Source organism: Camelina sativa, chromosome 7, assembly GCF_030686135.1.
Source record: "Camelina sativa cultivar CO46 ecotype springtype chromosome 7, ASM3068613v1".
NCBI classification, from domain to species: Eukaryota; Viridiplantae; Streptophyta; class Magnoliopsida; order Brassicales; family Brassicaceae; genus Camelina; species Camelina sativa.
The window spans coordinates 26,309,165-26,329,301 of NC_141886.1; the positions used below are offsets into that span (position 1 = coordinate 26,309,165).

Here is a 20,137-nt window from a genome sequence, read left to right on the forward strand (position 1 = left end):
TTTTTCGGGGTTTTCACCAAAAACTGTTTTCTCACAAATTGTAATTAACAAAAATAACTAAAAGTATATAATTTTTTAAAAAATTAGTTAGTTTTTTAAATGAGTATAAATAGATTTAAATGAATTATAATATATAAAATTATTTAAATAGATTAGTTAGTTTTTTCATATGATTTTTTGAAATGAGTATAAATAGATTTAAATGAATTATAATATATAAAATTATTTAAATAGATTAGTTAGTTTTTTCATATGATTTTTATAATAGTTATTTATAATCATAAATATATATATTTTAAATAAGTATAAATAGATTTAAATGAATTATAATATTTTTTAAAAATTGGTGAGATTGAATGGATATTTTGTATGTAAAATGGGTTTGTAGTTAAATGGCATGTTTTAACATCACTAGTTATGTGCATAAAGAACACTACACGCTTGAATTATAGTTTTCTTGAAGGAAAAAAAAATACGAAATTACGAAGTATCGTATTTTTTTGGTAAGGTAAAAAGTTTTTATGAAGAACATTCCCAAAATGATGTTTGCCAGCAAACAAAACACAAGATAACAACTTTATAAATATTGTAGGAACAACAAGACTGCAAAAAATCCTTCAAAGTTCTTCACCTAATCTGACTTGAGAGCCTAAGCATAAGCATTCAGAGCAAACACGGTTCCAAAGTTTCGGCAGACTGTATCATAAAGACTTTTTCTTTCTTTTCTTTATATTCCTCCAGCGTTATCAGTGATTCCTTGTTTTTGGTCCAATCTGCAGGTCTTGGCATGATTATCGCAATATACCCTTCTCGGTCAGCCTGAAAAAATGTTAGATCTTATAAGAATGGGATCCGGGAGGTAGCCAATTCAGAACATCATCTGCTTTATATCCTACTCATGTACAAAAGCAAAGAAACGATGATCAAGTTACTTGAGTTACTCACTGATTCCATTAACAAAATTCTTTGACATTAGAAGTATAACATAAGAACTCAAATTGTTATAGAAGATACAGCAACAGTAGACACTCATAGCAAAAACACGAGATTATCATTGGTTAGAATATGTTAGACAAGACAAAGTATAAATTATCAAACTTTTCTTCTCTTATTTCTTACCGATGAATTAAGAAGCTCAGGTTGCGTGATTAATCTCTCGTTCACCTCCAAGAGAGAGCCTTTAACGCAGCACCTAGTGAAAAAAAAAAACCAATTCAGAACAAAAAACAACTTCATCTTTTTTGCATAAGGGAACATAGAACAAAGGAAAGTGATGAAACCAGAAAAAAAGCTTTGCACCTCACAATGTAGGAATCTTTTGCAGTGGAAACTTTGCATAATGCCGTATTCGATTCAGAGCGCAACGCATTCTGCACAATAAGAGGATGTGGAATGAACAGTAGCTAAAGCCAGAAGCTCGACGTGAAACAAACAAGTTTCTAACTGCAACTTCAAGCAAGAAACAAAGAGAAAGCAACCTAGCAACCTTTTTACGCTTGCCGGAGACTTTCAAGACGCTACGATCAGACTTACCAACATTGAAATCGACGTTAGTGATCCCACCTTCGTCTTTAAAAGCTATATGCGTAGGAGCCAATCCAATTACACACAAACTACCAAACAAACAAACACACACACACACACACAAGACACAAGTAAGAGAACCAATTTCATTATTTTCAAAGTATGATTCAAAAAAAAGGAACAATCTTTGACATACCCATTTGCGTGACGGTAAATGTATTGATCATGACCTGATTTCGTGAAATCTGCAAATTATTGAAAAAAGGGTTTAATTCACTTCAAAACTATCAAAAGGGGGCAGGCAGTAGCTGAATCTCGCTGTGAACGAACCTGTGATGAAGTAAGAAACAAAATTGATTTGTGTAGCTGAAGGAGGAATAAGGGGAAGTTCTCCAATATCTGAAAGAAGCAGTTTTCTCAATTCGTCTTCGTCTTCACCATCTTCTTGAGCTTGCTGCTTCTGTTGCTCATCGCATGCTTCTACACTTTGCTTAGTTAATTCGATAATATCCTCAATCTCTGGATTCTTCGTTACCTCAGTCCTCTGAATCTCCTCCATTCTCCGTAAGTTTCAGACAAAAACACGGAACAAAAATCTTTTCGAGTGTTTTTGACCTTTCGACGGCGAGACCACAATCGGAGATACTTCGCCGATTTGGAATTAGATAACTAATGGGCCTTAAACAAGGCCCATTTACTAATCTTGGATTTGAATCATGTTTTTATATTTATTAGTACATTACCACATCTTCGCCTCTACGGTGAATTTTATCAGAAAATTTTGATTAGCTCTGCCAATAATAAATCCGAATGAACTTATTTTAACAAAAGTTTTGAGTTTTTTATTTCATAAAGCAAGGGAAACGATGTGCAAAACAACAACAAAAGGCAGAGATGTCTCGAAATAACAAAAGTAGTTAACAGCCATATAGAATTTGAATCAGATCTAGAAGTCATCATCGTCTTCCTCAGCCATGTATTTGGCGAGTTCCTCTTCCTGCTGTTTCTTCTCCCTCCTTTTCTCGTCACTTTCTTTTTCCTTATGTGTGTTTGGAGGGAACCTCAAGGCTCTGACCGCTTCATTGTGCATGTTCAAACAGAACGCAATCCTGGAGTTAAACGCTGTTTGTGGTTCGTTGGTTGAGTAGATGTCTCCTGTTTCCTTGGAGACCATCCAACCATTCTTGTGGTCAATGGTTGCGTCGATTGCTCCATCTCTAATGGCTTTAGCCACAATGCTTTCTGCATCAGCCACTGGGTTCGCTGAGTTCAGTCTTAGCTTCTGTGCAACGTCCTGTAGGGAGATTCTCGAGTAAGAGATGCTGATATTGCGCAGTCCTGTTCTGATCACGTTGTGACGCAGTCTAACTATGAGGTTGTGAGTCCTGTCATTCGCAAATGTTTTTGCAAACTTCTCTTGGACGTTCCCAAATAGCTCCAAGTCACCAATCCTCACAGCCTGTCAATAATATAATCAAGAATATTAGTAAGAGAACCCTTAAAACTATAGAGGATGTCACATATGCAATGATGGACTTACATTGGTTAGCTCAAAGTATGGCCTCAGTGGCTTCTCCATTCCTTTCTGAGTGAAGATTGAACGTTCTGGAATTTCACCCAACAACAGTCGAACAATAATAGCCCACTTATTGCACTGAATTCTGAAGCCCAAAGATGCAATAGGTGCTTTCCTAGCAGCCTGGAGAAGGCTCTCTTTTGCATCCGTGTACTCTAGTTGAATCGTCCGGATCTTTCCCAAGTAAAACAGGTACCTACAAAACTGTATATCATATATCATGAGATGAGTATCCTCCAGCTAGAGAATATACATATAGTATACTTTTGTGAATATGGAGGTCTCAGAAATCAGGAGAAGGTTCAATGAAGCGAAGAAAAGGAGCATGTAAGGTAGATTAAAGGAAAAAATGATCAATGAGTAGATTCAGAAATATAACAAAAGAAACAAGAAAACTGAATTACAGAAGGTACACCAACCATAGTGCAACATACCCCATGTAAGCCTTGCATAGCAGCAGATACACAAGTGAAATAGGAATATGTGAATGCAATATGAAGAAACTGACAGTGAAAAGTTGGCATAACTACTAACTAAGCATCAGATAAAATAGATATACACAATAACCTAAAACTAGAAAGCCACGATGCCAAGTGTTTGTAGGCAAGACTGAAAGGTTACCTGTTGGTTAGAGTGTGCCTCAAATCGAGGTGCCTTTGACCTAAGCTTCTCTGCTTGGTCGTAGAGATTGTAGTGGAGATAGTTGCGGAGCAACAGATTCAAAAGTGTTTCCTGCAACATGAATGGCAGTTTTAAGTATCAAAGCAAAAAGATTCATAAGATTGATTGTTTCGGAAAATATTGAAAAATTACGCACCTGGCCAAGTTCATCATGGCGCAGCGTAGCCGAATGGTGTAGAGCAAGAAGAGTACTGCAACAGAAAAAGAGAAACAAGTTAATCAGATAACTGATGATTGTTCGCTTAATACAAAAAAAAAAGAGTTGAAAGAGGAAAACAAAACTGACAGAGAACTACTCACCTACGTATCTCAGCAAGATCATCTGTTAGCTCATAGCTTAAAGAGTAGTAAAAATACAATTTTGAAGCAATGACATCAACGGTTCTCCTGTTAACGTTTTTGAGGCGAGCAATGCTAGCTGAAGAACAAACTTTGGCCTGAAAAAGATAAGAAAACAAAGCACATTCTGTAAATTAAAAGACCTCAACAAGACTAAAAAACAAAGAGCCTTAAAGAGATAGTAAGAAAAAAAGTAACCTCGTTGTACTTCTTCTGATCAATGAGAAAAAGAAGAACAATGAAGTAGCAGTAAATCTCGAGCTCAGCAGGTAAATGCTTAGGAGGAGCTTGAGATGTTGATGATGCTGTATCAACTTCCATGTCATGTTCATCACTCTGAAACCCATCATTAAATAAAAATATCCAAACATGAGCTAAGGCAACTTCAAGCATTTCAAATAGAACCTAATAAGCTTAGATTTCACAATTACATGGAAATCAAAGTAGAGAAGTTGGAAGCTAGAGAGAGAGAGATATACCTTAGGAACAAAAGGAGAAAGACGAGTGTGAGCCTCGGATCCAGGAACCAAAGCGAAATCAAGGAAAGAAGAGAGCACAGAAGCGGTGAGCTTCTGTCGTAGTCCGACGGTGAGACGTACAGCACGAGCAATACGACGGACTTCTTTGGTGTAAGAACCGGTATCGATCAGAGCTGCAATCTCCTTCAAATCTGGGGAAAAAAGAAGAAGCATTCCGATGAAATCAAATTGTGAAAAAAGGATAAAAGCAACCCTAGTAGCGAAAACTGAAGTACAAAGATTTAGGAGATTTACGCTGCAGAGTAGAGGTAGTAGCAGAGACTACGGATTGAGTCGGGGTGTGATTGTCTTTCATCTCCACATCTTGAGTCATCTTTTTTCTTCGCGAATCTCAGTTTCTTCAACAAATTGATGAGAGAGGTGTGGCCTTGTGAGGGATTAAGAACATATAAGTTAATCATATATTTTCCTTTTTCCTACCTAAACTATTTCCCTTTCTTTTCCTTCAAGACAGAATTATATTTAATAATAAATTGAAATTATCGTTGGAATGAACAACAAAGTCGTTGTAGTATAGTGGTAAGTATTCCCGCCTGTCACGCGGGTGACCCGGGTTCGATCCCCGGCAACGGCGTTTAACTTTTTTAAATTAACTTACGTCAAAATGCTAACTAGGATTTTTAACTTTTAACCCAAGGAAAACGATGTAAAGAACAAAAAAGTCCTGAAGCAAATTCGAGAATCGATGGCTTCTGCCGTCGTTTTCTTTCGTATCAACAATGCATGCGTTCGAGTCAATTCCTTTGACATGTATAATATTAAAAGGGTGCGTAGAAATAAAAGAATCAACTGTTCCATCACATTAAAAAAAACTGATAACCAAACAAGAAAAAGAGTTAATTTGTCCAAACTGTGTGTCTCACTCCCACCTAAACAAAACTACAAAACAGAAGAGATGACAAACAAAAACAAAAATGAAAAGAGGATGGATGCCTCAGTAGTTCTTCTCTAACCAACCATAAAATAAATTGAACATATACTATACCCTAAGCGACTCTAGAAAAGAAACAAAACAGACCACAAACTCAAAACAAAAAAACTGTGAATCAATGGATTAAAGAAGAAAAAGAAAGGGGAAAGAGATACACTTTATGGCAGCAAACATGTCTTCTTGATGGACAGAAGAAGCAAACATAGAAAGAGAGACAGAGAGCAAGGATATAGAAAAAAACATCCAACGACTTGGGCTTTTTTTTTCTTTTTATGTTTGTCTAAGCGACACCTCACTCTCAAGCAGCTGCCTGAATTGGTGGTCCATCTGATCGGTTGTTGTTGAATCCACCACGACCTCCTCCTCCACCTCTTCCACGACCTCCCCTTCCGCGTCCACGCCCACGCCCTGCATCAAACCAATTCAAAACTCATGTCTTAGTCACCAACCATTACAGTACTAAGAACCGGGTACTAAAACTCATGTCTTACCGCGGCCCTGAGGTCCATCGTAGCCACCACGGCCTTGAGGAGGTCCATCGTAGCCACCACGGCCTTGAGGAGGACCATCATAGCCACCACGACCTTGAGAAGGACCATCATAACCGCCACGACCCTGACGACCATCATAACCGCCACGGCCTTGCTGAGGACCATCGTAACCACCACGTTCATCATATCCACGGTGTTCATGAGGAGGAGCATCATAACCGTAACCTCCATCTTGTGGTGCATCATACTCATTTGGAGGACCATTGTATCCTCCTCTCCCACGACCACGACTGCTGCGTCCTCTGCCACGTCCTCTGCCGCGTCCATAGGACTGGTCACGTTCCCAACCTCCATCTTCATACTCAACGTTCACATAAGCATTTCCTGAAAGCAAACCAGATGAAACAAAAAAACTCAACATGATATCCATGACTCGGATGTTCAGAATCTCAACTGAAAGGCTGAGATATGGGATGCGTGGTGATCTATATAGAGTATTACTGAAGTAATCTAACCAACCTCTGCCGCCTCGCCCCCTTCCTCTTCCCCTTCCTCTTCCTCTTCCCCTCCCTCTGCCACCAGGTGAACCCTCTGCAAGAAACATTGAAAAAGAAAACTTATGAAGACAGCAAGTAAAAGTGGAATTTAGAAAGTTACTGAGAGTGACGTCAACATACCTCGTCCTTCGTAATCGATATCGCCCATTGGCTTCACCATCTCAATAGGAATCGGGCACTGGTACCTAAAACATCATTCGATCAAAATTATTAGAATAAACAAGTTATGACACTGCCTATAAAAATTTAAAGATACAATAAAGAATTAAAGATGCTGCAATTTTTTTGTCAGACAGAGACAGACTAACTCAACAGACAATTGCTTGAGACATAAAGCACGTATCTGATTATGCTGGACCACAAACAAACAAAAAATGTTCAGAAAAATCAAAGGGAACACTAGAATCTCACCCAACAGAAGATGTATTAAGCTCATTCTTGGATAGTGTAATGGTTATCATTGACACATGCCTTGTAGTCTCCAAACTTCAAGACAAAGAGAAAAGGAAAGAAATAAGTAACAGTAACAGGTGAACATATTGAAAATGCGTTTTTATAAAAGTTTTAATGGCCCCTTACGGTAGAAGGCCTTCCTCAAGTGGTTCCCATGTGTCTGTTATGTCTGTGGATCCAATCGATGTGTTCTGATGAAGATCAGGGATCCTTCTCTGCGTAACACATTAAAAAGAACATTTCAGATAACCCATCAACTGAACTACGTTTAGTGAATTGGACAATGACAAATCTCAGAATTACCTTAATCAGCTCTACAATGGTCACAGTCTTGTTGATAGCTCTTCCCATTGCCTTGAATACAACTTCACTTGAACCTTTTTCCTATAAAAAGAAAACAAAGTCCATATAAAATTGTTCAACTGAATCACAATCCCACAATGGGAAAACTTAATCATCCTTAATCACACAACAAATGACATTACTAATTACTTACTCAAAAAAAGTCTAAAGCATCTATCTAATAAGAATCCCTGAATCATCATAAATTTGTTCAATCACAAGGCAAAACTCATGTCAACATAAATGAAGCAAAAGAATCTAATCATTTTATAATCCCAAATTAATTGTAAAGTATATAACGCCTAGATTACAAAGGAGCTTATACTAAATCAACACATTCTCCATACCAGTTGACAAAAACCGTACATAAACCCTAAACCAAATCTCCCAACACGTCACACACACACACACATAAAAGAATTAGATAAACATGAATTGGATTAACACATTTCAGATTCATCGAATATGCAAATATACCTGAAGAAGAGTCATCGCATAGGTGATGTAGTTTCGTGCCCTGCCTTGACTAGTGATTCGAATCTCGTTCGCATCAATCGGCGTATCCGCCTTCGGCTTCTCCACTCTGTGATACCTATCCATCTGAATCCCACCCCAAAAAACAAGAGAGAAAACAAGAAAATCAGCGAGAACCTAGGGTTTATGGATTTTGTCGAATCCTTGTAGCGAAACATACAGAGCGAAACCAGAAGAAAACAAAAGAGAATAAAATCGGGATTTATCTTCGAATAAACCATCGATAAAGCTTTTGATGCTTTACCTTAAGCAGTTGTTGCGGTTAGATCTTACGAGAGAGACGAAGATTTCAGATAAAACGAAAATGGTGGTTTATGCCCAAGGAAGAGCCCTCTTTGTACGGCTTTGTTTCTTCTCCTTATACGCCCTAAGAAGAACCATTCGATGCAAAGCCTCTCTCTGATATATACCACAGCCGCACTACTTCTCTTCCACACACACACACGTTGCACACTACCCTAATCGGTTTCGGTTCACGATTTTATTTTAAACCCAACCAGACCGAACCACGCTAAATCAAGATTAACCGGTCGCTTAACCAGTCGAGTACAATGAATAATTTGCTCGGAACCGGTAACTAATAATCAGGACTGGTTCAGAAATTCGGTTTAATTAGATTTTTTCGGTTAAGTTTGAGCCTTGTGTTGTTGTTTTTTTTGTGAGAGTAAGTAAATTCCAAATTCTTGTAATAAAGTCTTCAAAAAGATTATCTAGTTGCACAAAATGCGAAGGAAAAAGTCTAAATGGCTTTTTCAGAAAATTAATTGTTTTGATGAGAACCAAATCTTCAAGTTATTAATAGACAATAATTCTGGATTTTCGGTACTTACTAGTATTATTAAATATAATAAAAAGACAAAATTGTAGTTTAATTATAACATTTGGAGAACGTGTCTGTGTTTATTTTTGCAGACGAGTACACTTACACTCTTTGCTTTAGAGTTTAGACAAACTTATAAGAAAATACTTGCTATACCAGTATTTAATAAAGTTATATATACAATTCTTAGGAAATTTTATGAGCAAAATAATAACTGTCAAACATCAAGAAAAAACTGAGATCTATGTTTTCTTAAGAGAAAAGAAAAGTAATGAATGTTTGACTGTTATGAATGTGACAATCCATTATTACAAAATAAAATATTGTTGGAAAGTCTTGACCCATCCAAACGTGAGAAGCATTTAACCTTTTTTCTTTTTATTTTTGTGGCACAATCCAAAATTGAACCATCTAACTTAAGACTAATCCTTACCAAAAAATAAATAAATACTTAAGACTAATAGCATATGATCCTTAAATCTTTTAACAAAGCTTTATCACATGATCACACCTCCTCACGACGTTAAGACAGATGGAGGATACGTTTGGTTCACTACTATTAAAACAAAAGTAGGCCACAGTTGTAAGATATGGATAATTTGGAATAAAAGTACTACAAGATATTTGGAAATTAGCAATATCCGAAAAAGGCTTTACAATAAACTAGGTAACAACCCGCAATATATGTGGGATAAATTAATTTGAATAAATTAATTTAAAAAAAATTATTATAAGGAAAATTATTATTCGAGAACCAATATTTGTTTGTGTTAAATATAATATGTAAATAAAGTTTTTTATTTATTTATTTAAAACTGCGTTTTTTCGTGTAAAAAATACGTTTCACCGGTGAAATCTTCAAATGTATAAGAGAAAATATGATAAAATGTTACTATTTATTGCAACATGTCTTTTGTGTGGTTTAAAAATCAAATTCATATCTCTTATGTTTTATTTTGTAATCATAACAATTTTGCATGTTTCTTATGTAACCATAACAACATATACTAAATTACTCGGTAGTTTAATTAATTAATTCTATTATATGTTAGTAACAATCGGATTCTAAACTAATTTTTTTGTAGATAATCTAATTTATTGATTTAATATTTGTAATTAGACTATTTAAATCTTTTGAGTTAGTCGGTTTGTTAATATTTTCTATAAATAACGGATTATTACCACAAAATCATTATGAAAAAATTAATGAAATTTCAAAATCAACGTATTCGTGTAAGAATACATTACACCGTGAATTATGTGAACGTGGTAAAGAAAATATTTATAAAATGTTACAATTTATGGAAATATATTTTTTTTTTGTGCATTAAAAATCAAATTTTTATATTTATGGTTGATTGAATAACTATAACAATTTTTCATAATTTAATAATCACTCATATTAAATATATTATGATTTTTTTGGTACTGAGTTTATTTATAATGATAAGGTTATTGTCACATTCCTTTTTAATAGCACATAGATTAATGTACAATAAAAAGTATATTCCTATTCCGTTATCAATATTTCTATTTTTTAATGAATAATCACACTAAATGTTGAGATTAATTAGTTTACATACTTAGATATATATAAATAATTACACATCATGATATCCCCTCATTTATTGTCATTTTTATATTTATTTATGAATATCTATAAATCTATATTTATTGGGAATTAAGTTTCCTTTAATAAGTCGGAGATAATTCAGAGGTAATGTATTTCTTTTTATAATCAATCATAATAACTATTGAAAGCTTGTTATTTAAATTATTATGGTAATAATACTAACATAAAAATAACATTTTTATATGATTTTGTTAATAAGTTATATGTTTAATAAGTTATATGTTCTTTATTTTTATTAACTTTATATATTTTTATAGCCTTTTTAGAATATTTTACTTATATTGATTTTAAGAAATCAATATTTTCTTAAAAATAATATAACTTTGACTTGTATATTTGTAAGTAAATTTTAGTGAAATTTTGACTTAAAATAGTATGTAATTATTTAATTAGTTTTAATATGTGATATTTAAATTTGTGTGAGAATTAATGACATATCTAATTATTATTCAGTTAATTGTTTTTTTTTTAAAAATATAATGGCATGTTAATGTAATTAAGTAGAAAATTTAAGGGTTTTTTTTTGCTAAATGTGTCTTGAGCTCTTTGGCATCAACACATCAACTTTTTGGAGAGAGTGCTTTTCTTTTAATATGTAGGGATTCTACATGTGATTAAAATGCTTTTATATTAACATGTAAATTAATATAGTGTTAATGATGTTATGAAGATTGATGCTTCTCACGATTTAAAAAATCACTTGAAGTTAAAAACGTCCAAAATTTGTAAACAGCTCTTTTTGCTTAGTATATAGATAAAATTCACCTTTGTCATTACAATTTATGTTTAAAACAACCGGGCTGTCCAGCTTTTATATGGATCACTTTCCTTAATTACAAATTTACAATGAACAACAACATACACATTTAGAACAAGTCATATACATTACAGTACAGATAAGCAAAAGGCACTTAAGATCTTCAAAGGTAGGAAACGAGGTTTATCTTATATATCTGCCTCATGTGGTTGAACCAGAGGATCAATGATCTTTTTCCATCCTCCGAAATTTGAGGGGTAAGCAGTATCAGACAGTACGAACCCGTTAACGTAGAAGGTTGGTGTCCCATAAACCCCTCTCGAAGCACTATACTGCAATACATAACGCCACAAAACCTAAATATGAACTAAATTCTTGTTCAGGTAACACAGTGAGAGTAGCCATGGAGTATTTTCGATTTCAGGTCAAGATTTAAGTCATTAGAACTCAGTATTCTTCTACTGCCCTGACTAGATTCATTTTTGTTTTGTTTTGTGTGGGATATTGAAGGGACGGCAACATATAAGATGAGGACTAAGCAGCCAGTCACCTTGTCTCTGTCTATAAATAATTTTAGTTCCCAAAACCAGTGAAAGGTGTCAAAGAAGGAAGCTGAAAGAATTACCTTGAAGGAAACCCTGGTTGCACGATCAGATTTTTTGTCGCTGAAGCCGGATTTGAGGACCGATTGATATGAGTTTCCCAACGTCCCTGTTCCGAGCTGGACTATTTTCTCCACAACTTCAGGTCTTGACAGGAGCTGTGTTTGCGCATTGTAGAACATTGTCTGTCAAAAAAAAAAAACAGTTTCAGTGATCCATACAAACATCACATATCAATTCTTAGATTCAAACAATATAACCATCAGCAGAGAGATTCATAGAGAGCTAAGTTTCAGCTTTCTAAAAGACTACAAGAAGATTAAGATCACTCTTTTGTTTCCCAGACCTGCAAAACAAGTTTTTACTATCAAACATTGAACAAACCTGATGCTTGAAGAACCCTTCCAGCAAACAGAACGTAGCATTGGCGTTTTTAGTATTCACAATGTGTAAAGCCCGAGAGGTTACATATGCATTGTCATGGTAGCTGCAAATTCCAAAAACAAAAAAAAGCCAAGATTCATTACAAGAACAATTCATAAAACAGAGAGCGAAACATATTTTAAAGTCCAAACCTTTCATAAGCTATTTGTCGTTATGATAGTTAGAAACTTAGAATCAATCGATACAGTAATGAAGGTACTTAAATTGCATGGAGAACAAAATTGAAATTATAACTAAGCTCAGAAAAATCTCAATTTGAAGCTCAGAAACACAAATTGAAGGCAAAAAAAAAAGAGAAACTAGAGAACTGACGGTAAAGGAAGGAGATGGAGGAGAAGAGCAACGCGAGATCCATAGTGATGAAGAGCTTGCTTCAGAGGCGGCCAAGAGTCTCTACTATCCGGACAAACCGGGTCAAAAAACGCCTCAATCAGTATAGTATTCGGGTCAAACCGATGACCCGGTGGGTAAACGAAACCATCTTGCCTCACCGGCGGCACTAGTTGCGCTTCTACACGCGTTCCGATGATGAAGACGACGACAAGGAACACCAAACCCGTTCGAATCGTCGTCATATTCCCTCGATCACACTCTTTCTCTCTTCCCGTGATCGCCGGAGATTTTATTATTAAAAATAAAAGGAACCAGAGAGAGTGACGGTGAGTGTAAGCAACGGCTACGATTGCTCGGAAGCTAAGCGAGACGCCGAGACACAACTCTCTTTCATCTCCAACCGTTGATTTTATTTTAGCTGGCGTGGCATAAACGTAAGTTAATAATAACGGGCTGTTTTTGTAATTTACAGAGTTTGGTCTATAAATGTAAATAAGAGTAAATAAAAGACTTTTTCTACAAAAACATATAAAACATAAATTACGATCCGGGACCCATAAAATAATTAAGATATTGAGAGATATGGTCTAACCACGTTCACAGAGAAGAAGGAACTTGATTAGTAGTCACAGAGAAACTCATAAACCATAACTCTCTCTCTCTCTCTCTCGGCTTGAATCGGATCGTTCCAGGTACGTGTTTCTGATGATTCAGATCATCCTTGCGCAATTCGATTGCGTCTCTTAAGTTGTTCTCTTTCACCGCTCCATCTGAGTTTGTATGATAATTGGATCGAAATTTTCCATTTGATTTTTGTAACCAGGGAGCGGCTTGATCTGTGAAAATGGGGACGAATGATATCGACGTGGAAGAAGGGACTTTGGAGATCGGCATGGGTAAGTCACCCCATCGATATATGGATTTGTTTGCAGTTTGATCTTGTTTTATTCAGAACTTACTTATCCAAAATCTCGTTTGTTTTCGATGTTCTCAAGTCGTTTTCGTGTCGTTGATGTTGTTAACTATTTTTATCTAGTGTATATATATATATATATATATATATATATATAGATAAGACTGATCATGGATCTTTGAATTGCAGAGTACAGAACTGTTTCTGGTGTTGCAGGACCATTGGTTATTCTTGACAAAGTGAAAGTAAGAAGAACATAACTTTTGAATTTTGATTCATTTTACTTTGTGAGGGAGAGAAACTTAACTGACTGAAACTTTGCTTGTACCAGGGTCCAAAGTACCAGGAAATTGTTAATATCCGCTTAGGAGATGGATCTACAAGACGTGGTCAGGTTTTGGAAGTCGATGGCGAGAAAGCTGTTGTCCAGGTTTAAGATATTTTTTTGTCCATTGCGGTTTCAAACTAAGATATGTGAATCTGAATGTGTAATGAATAAGTCATTTTCCACATTGACTTACTCAGCTAAGGGTTTCAGGTTTTTGAAGGGACATCTGGAATTGACAACAAGTTTACCACTGTGCAATTCACTGGAGAGGTAACTTTCCACTAAAGCATTCTTTCTTCCAGTGTTTTGCCTCTTCTTTTGTAACGATTGGTTGGTTGATGTGTTTGCTCCCTGTTTATTAACTTTGTGTGTTTCAGGTTTTGAAAACACCTGTATCATTGGACATGCTTGGCCGCATATTTAACGGTTCTGGTAAACCAATTGATAATGGCCCTCCTATTTTGCCAGAGGCATACCTTGATATCTCAGGTAAATATTCAGGAGGAAATTTTTTGGTCCATTGAGATCTCTGAAGCAATATCCTGTCTATGTGTTTTTGTTTTTTTTTCTTAAATGTGTCTGTCTGTTATATTGATAGGAAGTTCAATCAACCCCAGTGAAAGAACCTATCCAGAAGAGATGATACAGACAGGGATTTCGACCATTGATGTCATGAATTCCATTGCTCGTGGACAGAAGATTCCTCTTTTCTCTGCTGCTGGTCTTCCACATAATGAAATTGCTGCTCAGATTTGTCGTCAGGCTGGTCTTGTCAAGCGTTTGGAAAAAACTGTTGATCTACTTGAGGTAATCCTTGTAACCAGTATCACCACAAATATATTACAATCAGAAGAATTCGCTAACGCACTTGTTTAAATTGAATTTTTTTTTCTAGAAGTGTGTTGATTACTTTGTGGTATATCTAAAAGGCCTTCAATATGCTCTTTGCTTTAAAAGGAAACTCTGTTTCTGTTATAAAAAAAAAGAGTTGAATATCCTTGTTTGTAGACATTCTTCTTCGACGTTGTTTGTCTCTCATAAGATCCATGATTCGTCCCCCTCTTTTGGTTTTCTAGGATCATGGAGAGGACAATTTTGCAATTGTGTTTGCAGCTATGGGTGTGAACATGGAGACAGCTCAGTTCTTCAAGCGAGATTTTGAAGAAAATGGATCAATGGAGAGAGTTACTCTTTTCCTGAACCTGGTATATTTACTAGTTGTGACTTCTAAGAATTATTATCATATCTTGCTGTTTTTTGGTGTAATATTTCTTACCTTTAAACTGAATTGACCTTCCATTATTCCTACAGGCCAATGACCCAACCATTGAGAGAATCATCACTCCTCGAATTGCCCTCACAACAGCTGAATATCTGGCTTATGAATGTGGGAAACACGTCCTTGTTATATTGACCGATATGAGTTCCTATGCTGATGCCCTTCGTGAGGTAAACTGAAAATTTCATACTGAAGTAGTTCTTTTATTCCATAACTTTTTTTTATTTCAAATTTGATAACAGGCTTGAGAAACTGTAGGTTTCTGCTGCCCGAGAAGAAGTTCCTGGAAGACGTGGATATCCTGGTTATATGTACACTGATCTTGCAACTATTTATGAACGTGCTGGGCGTATCGAAGGAAGAAAAGGTTCCATCACCCAAATCCCAATCCTCACTATGCCCAATGACGGTAAATAATCATATCTCAGTCCCCTGATTTCTTTTTTGTTTCTTAGGAGACCTCAACACTTACACTCTTTGTTGTTTTTAAAAAAAAAATTATCAGATATCACGCATCCAACTCCCGATCTTACTGGCTACATTACTGAGGGTCAAATATATATCGATAGGCAACTTCACAACAGACAGGTAATAATCCTTGCGAGACCCTGATCTTACCGATTTCACTTATATTATGAATGAGCTCTGAATCAAATTCCATCTTTGTTTCTTCCCTAACAAACAGATATATCCACCCATCAATGTGCTTCCATCTCTTTCTCGTTTAATGAAGGTTAGAATCCAACTCCATTATGATTAATACCGATCGCAGTTTCTCTATAGATCTTTATTAACGTATCATTCCTCATTCTGTTAGAGTGCTATTGGCGAAGGCATGACTCGCAAAGACCATTCAGATGTGTCGAACCAACTGTATGCTAATTATGCAATTGGTAAAGATGTTCAAGCGATGAAAGCTGTTGTTGGAGAAGAAGCACTTTCTTCAGAGGACCTGCTTTATCTAGAGTTTTTGGATAAGTTTGAGAGGAAGTTTGTGATGCAAGGAGCTTATGACACACGAAACATCTTCCAGTCGCTGGACTTAGCTTGGACATTGCTCCGTATCTTCCCACGCGAGCTTCTTCATCGTATCCCTGCTAAGACACTTGACCAATTCTACAGTCGAGACGCAACCAGTTAAATCAGGTAATGGAAGCTCTATCTCCTATCGAAAACTCTTTTCCAGGTGAAAACTGTGAATTTTGTGATGTATTTGTTTGATGTTTATATAGAGAAACAAAAAAAATGAGAGCTATATGTATTTTGTTATCTCCAATATTTGTGATTTTTTGGTTCTGTAATATGTTCCAAAGTGAATAAATATCGATCAAACGATGTCGTATTGACAATACCTTCTTAATTTTTGTACTTTGGTTAGCCAAAAAACCCTGATTATAATGTTTACATGCTGTGGAAAGAAACCATGATGACAAGGAAAACCACCGAATGACCGAAGTAAAGGAATCAATGAGATTGTTGAACCAAACTTAATTTGTCCTTTTTTCTAACGCAATCTACATAATTCATATAATCATCTTAAAAAAAACTTAATTATTCGTGAGGTTTGGTAATTATGTACTACTACTACTGTATGTCTGTGTTGTATTTACCAAAAGGTGAAGGGAACCTAAAAGAGACCCTCTCCAAGGGGCCACAATGAAGAAAAATGATACCCTAACCTTCTCTAAACGCAAAAGCAAGGCACCCCCACAAACCCAAATCAGTGCAACATTATTTTCGTCTCTTTTAAATTTTCGTTTTTGTGTATTCTCCTTTTATTTCTAAAAACAAAAACAAAAAAAGTCTAATAAAAATCACGGAACAAGACCGATCTACTTTGCTCACATGCTTAAAAACCCAAATAAAGCGACCAAAAACCAGAGAAACAAAAACATTCGAACAAAACATTTCTTTAGAAAAAACATTATGGGGTTTTGCTTCTCCAAATCTCAAACCCATGAGATCCCAATCTCTTCTTCTTCCGATTCTAGCCCTCGTCATCACTACCAACCTCTCCCTAACCCAACCGTTTCTCAAGGCCAAACCAGTAACTTCACCTCCACTCCTCAGCCCAAACCCAAACCGGCTCCTCCTCCTCCTCATCATCCTTCCTCCTCCTCCGGTTCTCAAATCGGTCCAATCCTAAACCGACCAATGATCGATCTCTCAGCTCTCTACGACCTCCACAAAGAACTCGGCCGTGGCCAATTCGGAATCACCTACCGATGCACTGACAAATCCAATGGCAGAGAATACGCTTGCAAATCCATCTCAAAACGTAAACTCATACGTCGCAAAGACATCGAAGACGTGAGACGTGAGGTCATGATCTTGCAACACCTCACGGGTCAGCCAAACATCGTCGAGTTTCGAGGCGCGTATGAAGACAAAGAGAATCTTCATGTCGTCATGGAGCTCTGTTCTGGAGGAGAGCTCTTTGATCGTATCATCAAGAAAGGGAGTTACTCTGAGAAAGAAGCTGCTAATATCTTCAGACAGATCGTTAACGTTGTTCACGTTTGTCATTTCATGGGCGTTGCTCACAGAGACCTAAAGCCTGAGAATTTCTTGCTTGTTAGTAACGAACATGATTCTCAGATCAAGGCAACTGATTTTGGACTCTCTGTTTTCATCGAAGAAGGTAAAACGTAACGTTAAATTCATCTCTTCTTGACTTCTTGATTACTTAAATTACGACTACTGTTTCTTTTCTAACGTTAGAACCAAAATTAAGTTTCTTGTTTTTGAAAGATTTGTCTTTGCTTTTACATTGAGTAATTGAGTGTGTTTAGGAGATAAACCATTATGTTTAAACTTGTGGTAGAATCAAGAAAAAAGATAACGACATTGTATCTCCGTGTGGGGTTAATCTAGTGTGACACCAAGTCAACTTCGAAAACGACTTGAGTCAACCCAAGTCAACAGATGTTTTCCACAAGACTTTAAAAAATGACAACAAAAAATATATTAATTCACACCAAAGACTTTTGAGACCGAAGGGCTAGGAGGATTGAATCTGTTTGAATGAATATTAGGCTAAACTTATTTGGTTTTACATATAGAAATCCTTACATATGACAAATTTTGTGTAGGCAAAGTGTATAGAGATATAGTTGGGAGTGCATACTACGTTGCACCTGAAGTTCTACATCGAAACTACGGGAAAGAGATCGATGTATGGAGCGCCGGTGTCATGCTTTACATCCTTCTTAGTGGTGTTCCTCCATTTTGGGGAGGTATGCTAAAATAATTTCAATCCAAAATTTATTGTCACATACTGGTCAGTTTAAAGAATTTTATATGAGACATGAAATTGTTGAAAATATCGGTACTATTTTAATGTTGCTTGTTTAGAGACCGAAAAGACCATATTTGCGGCGGTTTTGGAAGGGAAACTGGATCTTGAGACTTCTCCTTGGCCTACTATATCGGAAAGCGCTAAAGATTTGATTAGAAAAATGTTGACAATAGATCCTAATAAAAGGATAACAGCAGCTGAAGCACTTGGTATGTTTTTGCAATGCATCTACATCTGTAACATACCCTACCTCCTAAGTCCCTAACTAACCGATCTTTTGTTGCGGTTTTTTGTTTTATTGGAAAAAAAAACAGAGCATCCATGGATGACAGACAGCAAAATATCAGATAAACCTATCGATAGCGCTGTTCTCATTAGGATGAAGCAGTTCCGCGCAATGAACAAGCTCAAGAAACTTGCCTTGAAGGTAAAGTATACGAGTATTTCTCTCCAAGATTATTTCAAGAACGGTCTAAAAATAACATAAATTTTGAAATTCTTATGTTTTTTTTAATTAGGTGATAGCGGAAAACTTATCAGAAGAAGAGATAAAGGGATTAAAGCAAATGTTTAAGAACATGGATACAGATAGTAGTGGAACCATCACTTTTGATGAACTAAGGAGCGGGTTACATCGTCTTGGATCTAAGCTTACGGAATCTGAAATCAAACAACTCATGGAAGCTGTAAGAAAAAAAACAAACAAATCCAATTGTTTAATTATCAAACCATGCAAAACTTTTGAAATGGTTTATGTTGATATATAGGCTGATGTGGACAGAAGTGGGACGATTGATTACATTGAGTTTATAACAGCAACAATGCATCGCCATAGATTGGAGAAAGAAGAGAATTTGATAGAAGCATTCAAATTCTTCGACAAGGACAGAAGCGGGTTTGTATTCTTAATTCTTATACACGTCTCCTTCTAATTCACCTAAATAAACACAACTAACACGTTATTCCGTTTGTAAAATCAGATTCATCACAAGGGATGAGCTTAAACATTCCATGACACAATATGGTATGGGTGATGATGCGACCATAGATGAAGTTATCGATGATGTTGATACCGACAACGTAAGGAAAACATTTACTTCTGATTCTTTTTTGTTTCGGTCTAATGATGATGGATGATGATGATTGTGATTGATATATAGGATGGGAGGATAAACTACGAGGAATTTGTGGCGATGATGAGGAAAGGAACTACAGATTCAGATCCCAAGCTGCTCAGATGAATATATTCAACTACACGTCTACAATGACGGATGCTTTGCTTCTACTATATAAATAAAGTGAAGACGATAATAAACCCGATTGTCGATTGAGATGCGAATTAATGCATTCCTATGCTTTTCTTTCTTGGTATGTTATACAAAATGAATCATATGAACCTGCGTGAATATTTAAAAAAAAAAAAATCAAGTTTCGTTTAAGATGACTCGTTTTGTTTTGTATTTTGATCGTACGTAAAACCTTATTTTTGCCTCAAATATATGTCACGTTACAAAGTACATTATAATTGAAACTCTACAGTACCATTCTTAATTTATGGACACAATTTCTACTTTTTATAATAATAAAAATAAAATTGTCCACCTTTCTCAGCCCCATGACCTCGGCAGATGCTACCAAAAAAAAAAATAATAATAATAATTGTTTAAAGATGTTAAAAAATATAGCAGAATTCTATTTTTTTTTTTTTTTTGCCAAGGAATTTTGGTTATTTAGATAATAGTTTTGTTTAGTAATAATGTTTT

General features: G+C 35.7%; 6 protein-coding genes and 1 non-coding gene across 10 annotated transcripts; 3 read left to right on the plus strand and 4 right to left on the minus strand.

Moving 5' to 3' along the window:
• Positions 1–545: 545 nt before the first annotated feature.
• On the minus strand, positions 546–2,220 carry LOC104702350 (uncharacterized). Of its 2 annotated transcripts, none has more exons than XR_015561155.1 (6): positions 1,855–2,220; positions 1,721–1,769; positions 1,534–1,613; positions 1,300–1,370; positions 1,120–1,192; positions 546–819 (listed from the first exon to the last, which is right to left on the minus strand). XR_015561155.1 is itself a non-coding variant. In XM_010418203.3 (6 exons), the coding sequence occupies exons 1-6, from the start codon at positions 2,081–2,083 to the stop codon at positions 664–666; spliced, it is 705 nt and encodes a 234-aa protein (XP_010416505.1). In that variant the 5' UTR covers positions 2,084–2,203; the 3' UTR covers positions 546–663. The 2 variants fall into 2 exon arrangements, 1 of the variants encoding a protein (XP_010416505.1); XM_010418203.3 differs by having other exon boundaries at positions 1,487–1,613; positions 1,855–2,203.
• Positions 2,221–2,343: 123 nt separating this feature from the next.
• Positions 2,344–5,097, minus strand: LOC104751491 (26S proteasome non-ATPase regulatory subunit 3 homolog B). 2 transcript variants are annotated; one of them, XM_010418204.3, is made up of 8 exons: positions 4,894–5,097; positions 4,600–4,790; positions 4,319–4,456; positions 4,082–4,218; positions 3,918–3,972; positions 3,722–3,832; positions 3,065–3,304; positions 2,344–2,983 (listed from the first exon to the last, which is right to left on the minus strand). In XM_010418204.3, exons 1-8 carry the CDS (start codon positions 4,970–4,972, stop codon positions 2,471–2,473), a joined length of 1,464 nt encoding a protein of 487 aa, XP_010416506.1. In that variant the 5' UTR covers positions 4,973–5,097; the 3' UTR covers positions 2,344–2,470. The 2 variants fall into 2 exon arrangements, with proteins under 2 accessions (XP_010416506.1, XP_087313219.1); XM_087457093.1 differs by lacking the exon at positions 4,082–4,218 and having other exon boundaries at positions 4,319–4,494; positions 4,648–4,790; positions 4,894–5,054.
• A 64-nt stretch (positions 5,098–5,161) lies between these two features.
• Positions 5,162–5,233, plus strand: TRNAD-GUC (transfer RNA aspartic acid (anticodon GUC)). The gene has a single exon. It is a non-coding gene; the product is annotated as a tRNA-Asp (tRNA).
• Positions 5,234–5,436: 203 nt separating this feature from the next.
• Positions 5,437–8,427, minus strand: LOC104702352 (uncharacterized). Its single transcript, XM_087457094.1, has 9 exons — positions 8,212–8,427; positions 7,911–8,033; positions 7,395–7,475; positions 7,218–7,306; positions 7,050–7,124; positions 6,759–6,823; positions 6,601–6,672; positions 6,082–6,465; positions 5,437–5,998 (listed from the first exon to the last, which is right to left on the minus strand). The coding sequence occupies exons 2-9, from the start codon at positions 8,031–8,033 to the stop codon at positions 5,889–5,891; spliced, it is 999 nt and encodes a 332-aa protein (XP_087313220.1). The 5' UTR covers positions 8,212–8,427; the 3' UTR covers positions 5,437–5,888.
• Positions 8,428–11,142: 2,715 nt separating this feature from the next.
• LOC104702353 (uncharacterized) lies at positions 11,143–12,980 on the minus strand. Of its 2 annotated transcripts, none has more exons than XM_010418207.3 (4): positions 12,536–12,980; positions 12,164–12,266; positions 11,803–11,964; positions 11,143–11,509 (listed from the first exon to the last, which is right to left on the minus strand). In XM_010418207.3, the coding sequence occupies exons 1-4, from the start codon at positions 12,796–12,798 to the stop codon at positions 11,366–11,368; spliced, it is 672 nt and encodes a 223-aa protein (XP_010416509.1). In that variant the 5' UTR covers positions 12,799–12,980; the 3' UTR covers positions 11,143–11,365. The 2 variants fall into 2 exon arrangements, with proteins under 2 accessions (XP_010416509.1, XP_087313222.1); XM_087457096.1 differs by having other exon boundaries at positions 11,143–11,533; positions 12,536–12,956.
• Positions 12,981–13,100: 120 nt separating this feature from the next.
• LOC104702354 (V-type proton ATPase subunit B1) lies at positions 13,101–16,251 on the plus strand. Its single transcript, XM_010418208.3, has 13 exons — positions 13,101–13,248; positions 13,380–13,452; positions 13,659–13,714; positions 13,801–13,899; positions 14,008–14,067; positions 14,175–14,286; positions 14,396–14,604; positions 14,874–15,002; positions 15,109–15,246; positions 15,335–15,485; positions 15,582–15,664; positions 15,762–15,809; positions 15,894–16,251. Exons 2-13 carry the CDS (start codon positions 13,401–13,403, stop codon positions 16,215–16,217), a joined length of 1,461 nt encoding a protein of 486 aa, XP_010416510.1. The 5' UTR covers positions 13,101–13,248; positions 13,380–13,400; the 3' UTR covers positions 16,218–16,251.
• Positions 16,252–16,787: 536 nt separating this feature from the next.
• Positions 16,788–19,813, plus strand: LOC104702355 (calcium-dependent protein kinase 29-like). Its single transcript, XM_010418209.3, has 8 exons — positions 16,788–17,717; positions 18,169–18,312; positions 18,431–18,583; positions 18,689–18,801; positions 18,893–19,060; positions 19,142–19,269; positions 19,355–19,454; positions 19,535–19,813. Exons 1-8 carry the CDS (start codon positions 16,922–16,924, stop codon positions 19,613–19,615), a joined length of 1,683 nt encoding a protein of 560 aa, XP_010416511.1. The 5' UTR covers positions 16,788–16,921; the 3' UTR covers positions 19,616–19,813.
• The last annotated feature ends 324 nt before the right edge of the window (positions 19,814–20,137 follow it).

Coding starts and splice junctions, on each gene's coding strand:
- LOC104702350 (XM_010418203.3), bottom strand. CDS start 2,083: ATGGAGGAGATTCAGAGGACTGAGGTAACGAAGAATCCAGAGATTGAG. Junction 1,614..1,720: donor ATTTACCGTCACGCAAATGG/GTATGTCAAAGA, acceptor TTTGTTTGGTAG/TTTGTGTGTAATTGGATTGG. Junction 1,193..1,299: donor AAAGATTCCTACATTGTGAG/GTGCAAAGCTTT, acceptor TTTTTTCACTAG/GTGCTGCGTTAAAGGCTCTC.
- LOC104751491 (XM_010418204.3), bottom strand. CDS start 4,972: ATGACTCAAGATGTGGAGATGAAAGACAATCACACCCCGACTCAATCC. Junction 4,791..4,893: donor TACTACCTCTACTCTGCAGC/GTAAATCTCCTA, acceptor TTTTTTCCCCAG/ATTTGAAGGAGATTGCAGCT. Junction 4,219..4,318: donor ATCAGAAGAAGTACAACGAG/GTTACTTTTTTT, acceptor TATCTTTTTCAG/GCCAAAGTTTGTTCTTCAGC.
- LOC104702352 (XM_087457094.1), bottom strand. CDS start 8,033: ATGGATAGGTATCACAGAGTGGAGAAGCCGAAGGCGGATACGCCGATT. Junction 6,824..7,049: donor CTTAATACATCTTCTGTTGG/GTGAGATTCTAG, acceptor ATGATGTTTTAG/GTACCAGTGCCCGATTCCTA. Junction 6,673..6,758: donor TATCGATTACGAAGGACGAG/GTATGTTGACGT, acceptor TGTTTCTTGCAG/AGGGTTCACCTGGTGGCAGA.
- LOC104702353 (XM_087457096.1), bottom strand. CDS start 12,798: ATGACGACGATTCGAACGGGTTTGGTGTTCCTTGTCGTCGTCTTCATC. Junction 11,965..12,163: donor AAGGGTTCTTCAAGCATCAG/GTTTGTTCAATG, acceptor TTTTTTTGACAG/ACAATGTTCTACAATGCGCA. Junction 11,534..11,802: donor CAACCAGGGTTTCCTTCAAG/GTAATTCTTTCA, acceptor GTTCATATTTAG/GTTTTGTGGCGTTATGTATT.
- LOC104702354 (XM_010418208.3), top strand. CDS start 13,401: ATGGGGACGAATGATATCGACGTGGAAGAAGGGACTTTGGAGATCGGC. Junction 14,605..14,873: donor AAACTGTTGATCTACTTGAG/GTAATCCTTGTA, acceptor TTGGTTTTCTAG/GATCATGGAGAGGACAATTT. Junction 15,665..15,761: donor GGCAACTTCACAACAGACAG/GTAATAATCCTT, acceptor CCTAACAAACAG/ATATATCCACCCATCAATGT.
- LOC104702355 (XM_010418209.3), top strand. CDS start 16,922: ATGCTTAAAAACCCAAATAAAGCGACCAAAAACCAGAGAAACAAAAAC. Junction 17,718..18,168: donor CTCTGTTTTCATCGAAGAAG/GTAAAACGTAAC, acceptor AATTTTGTGTAG/GCAAAGTGTATAGAGATATA. Junction 18,802..18,892: donor TCAAGAAACTTGCCTTGAAG/GTAAAGTATACG, acceptor TTTTTTAATTAG/GTGATAGCGGAAAACTTATC.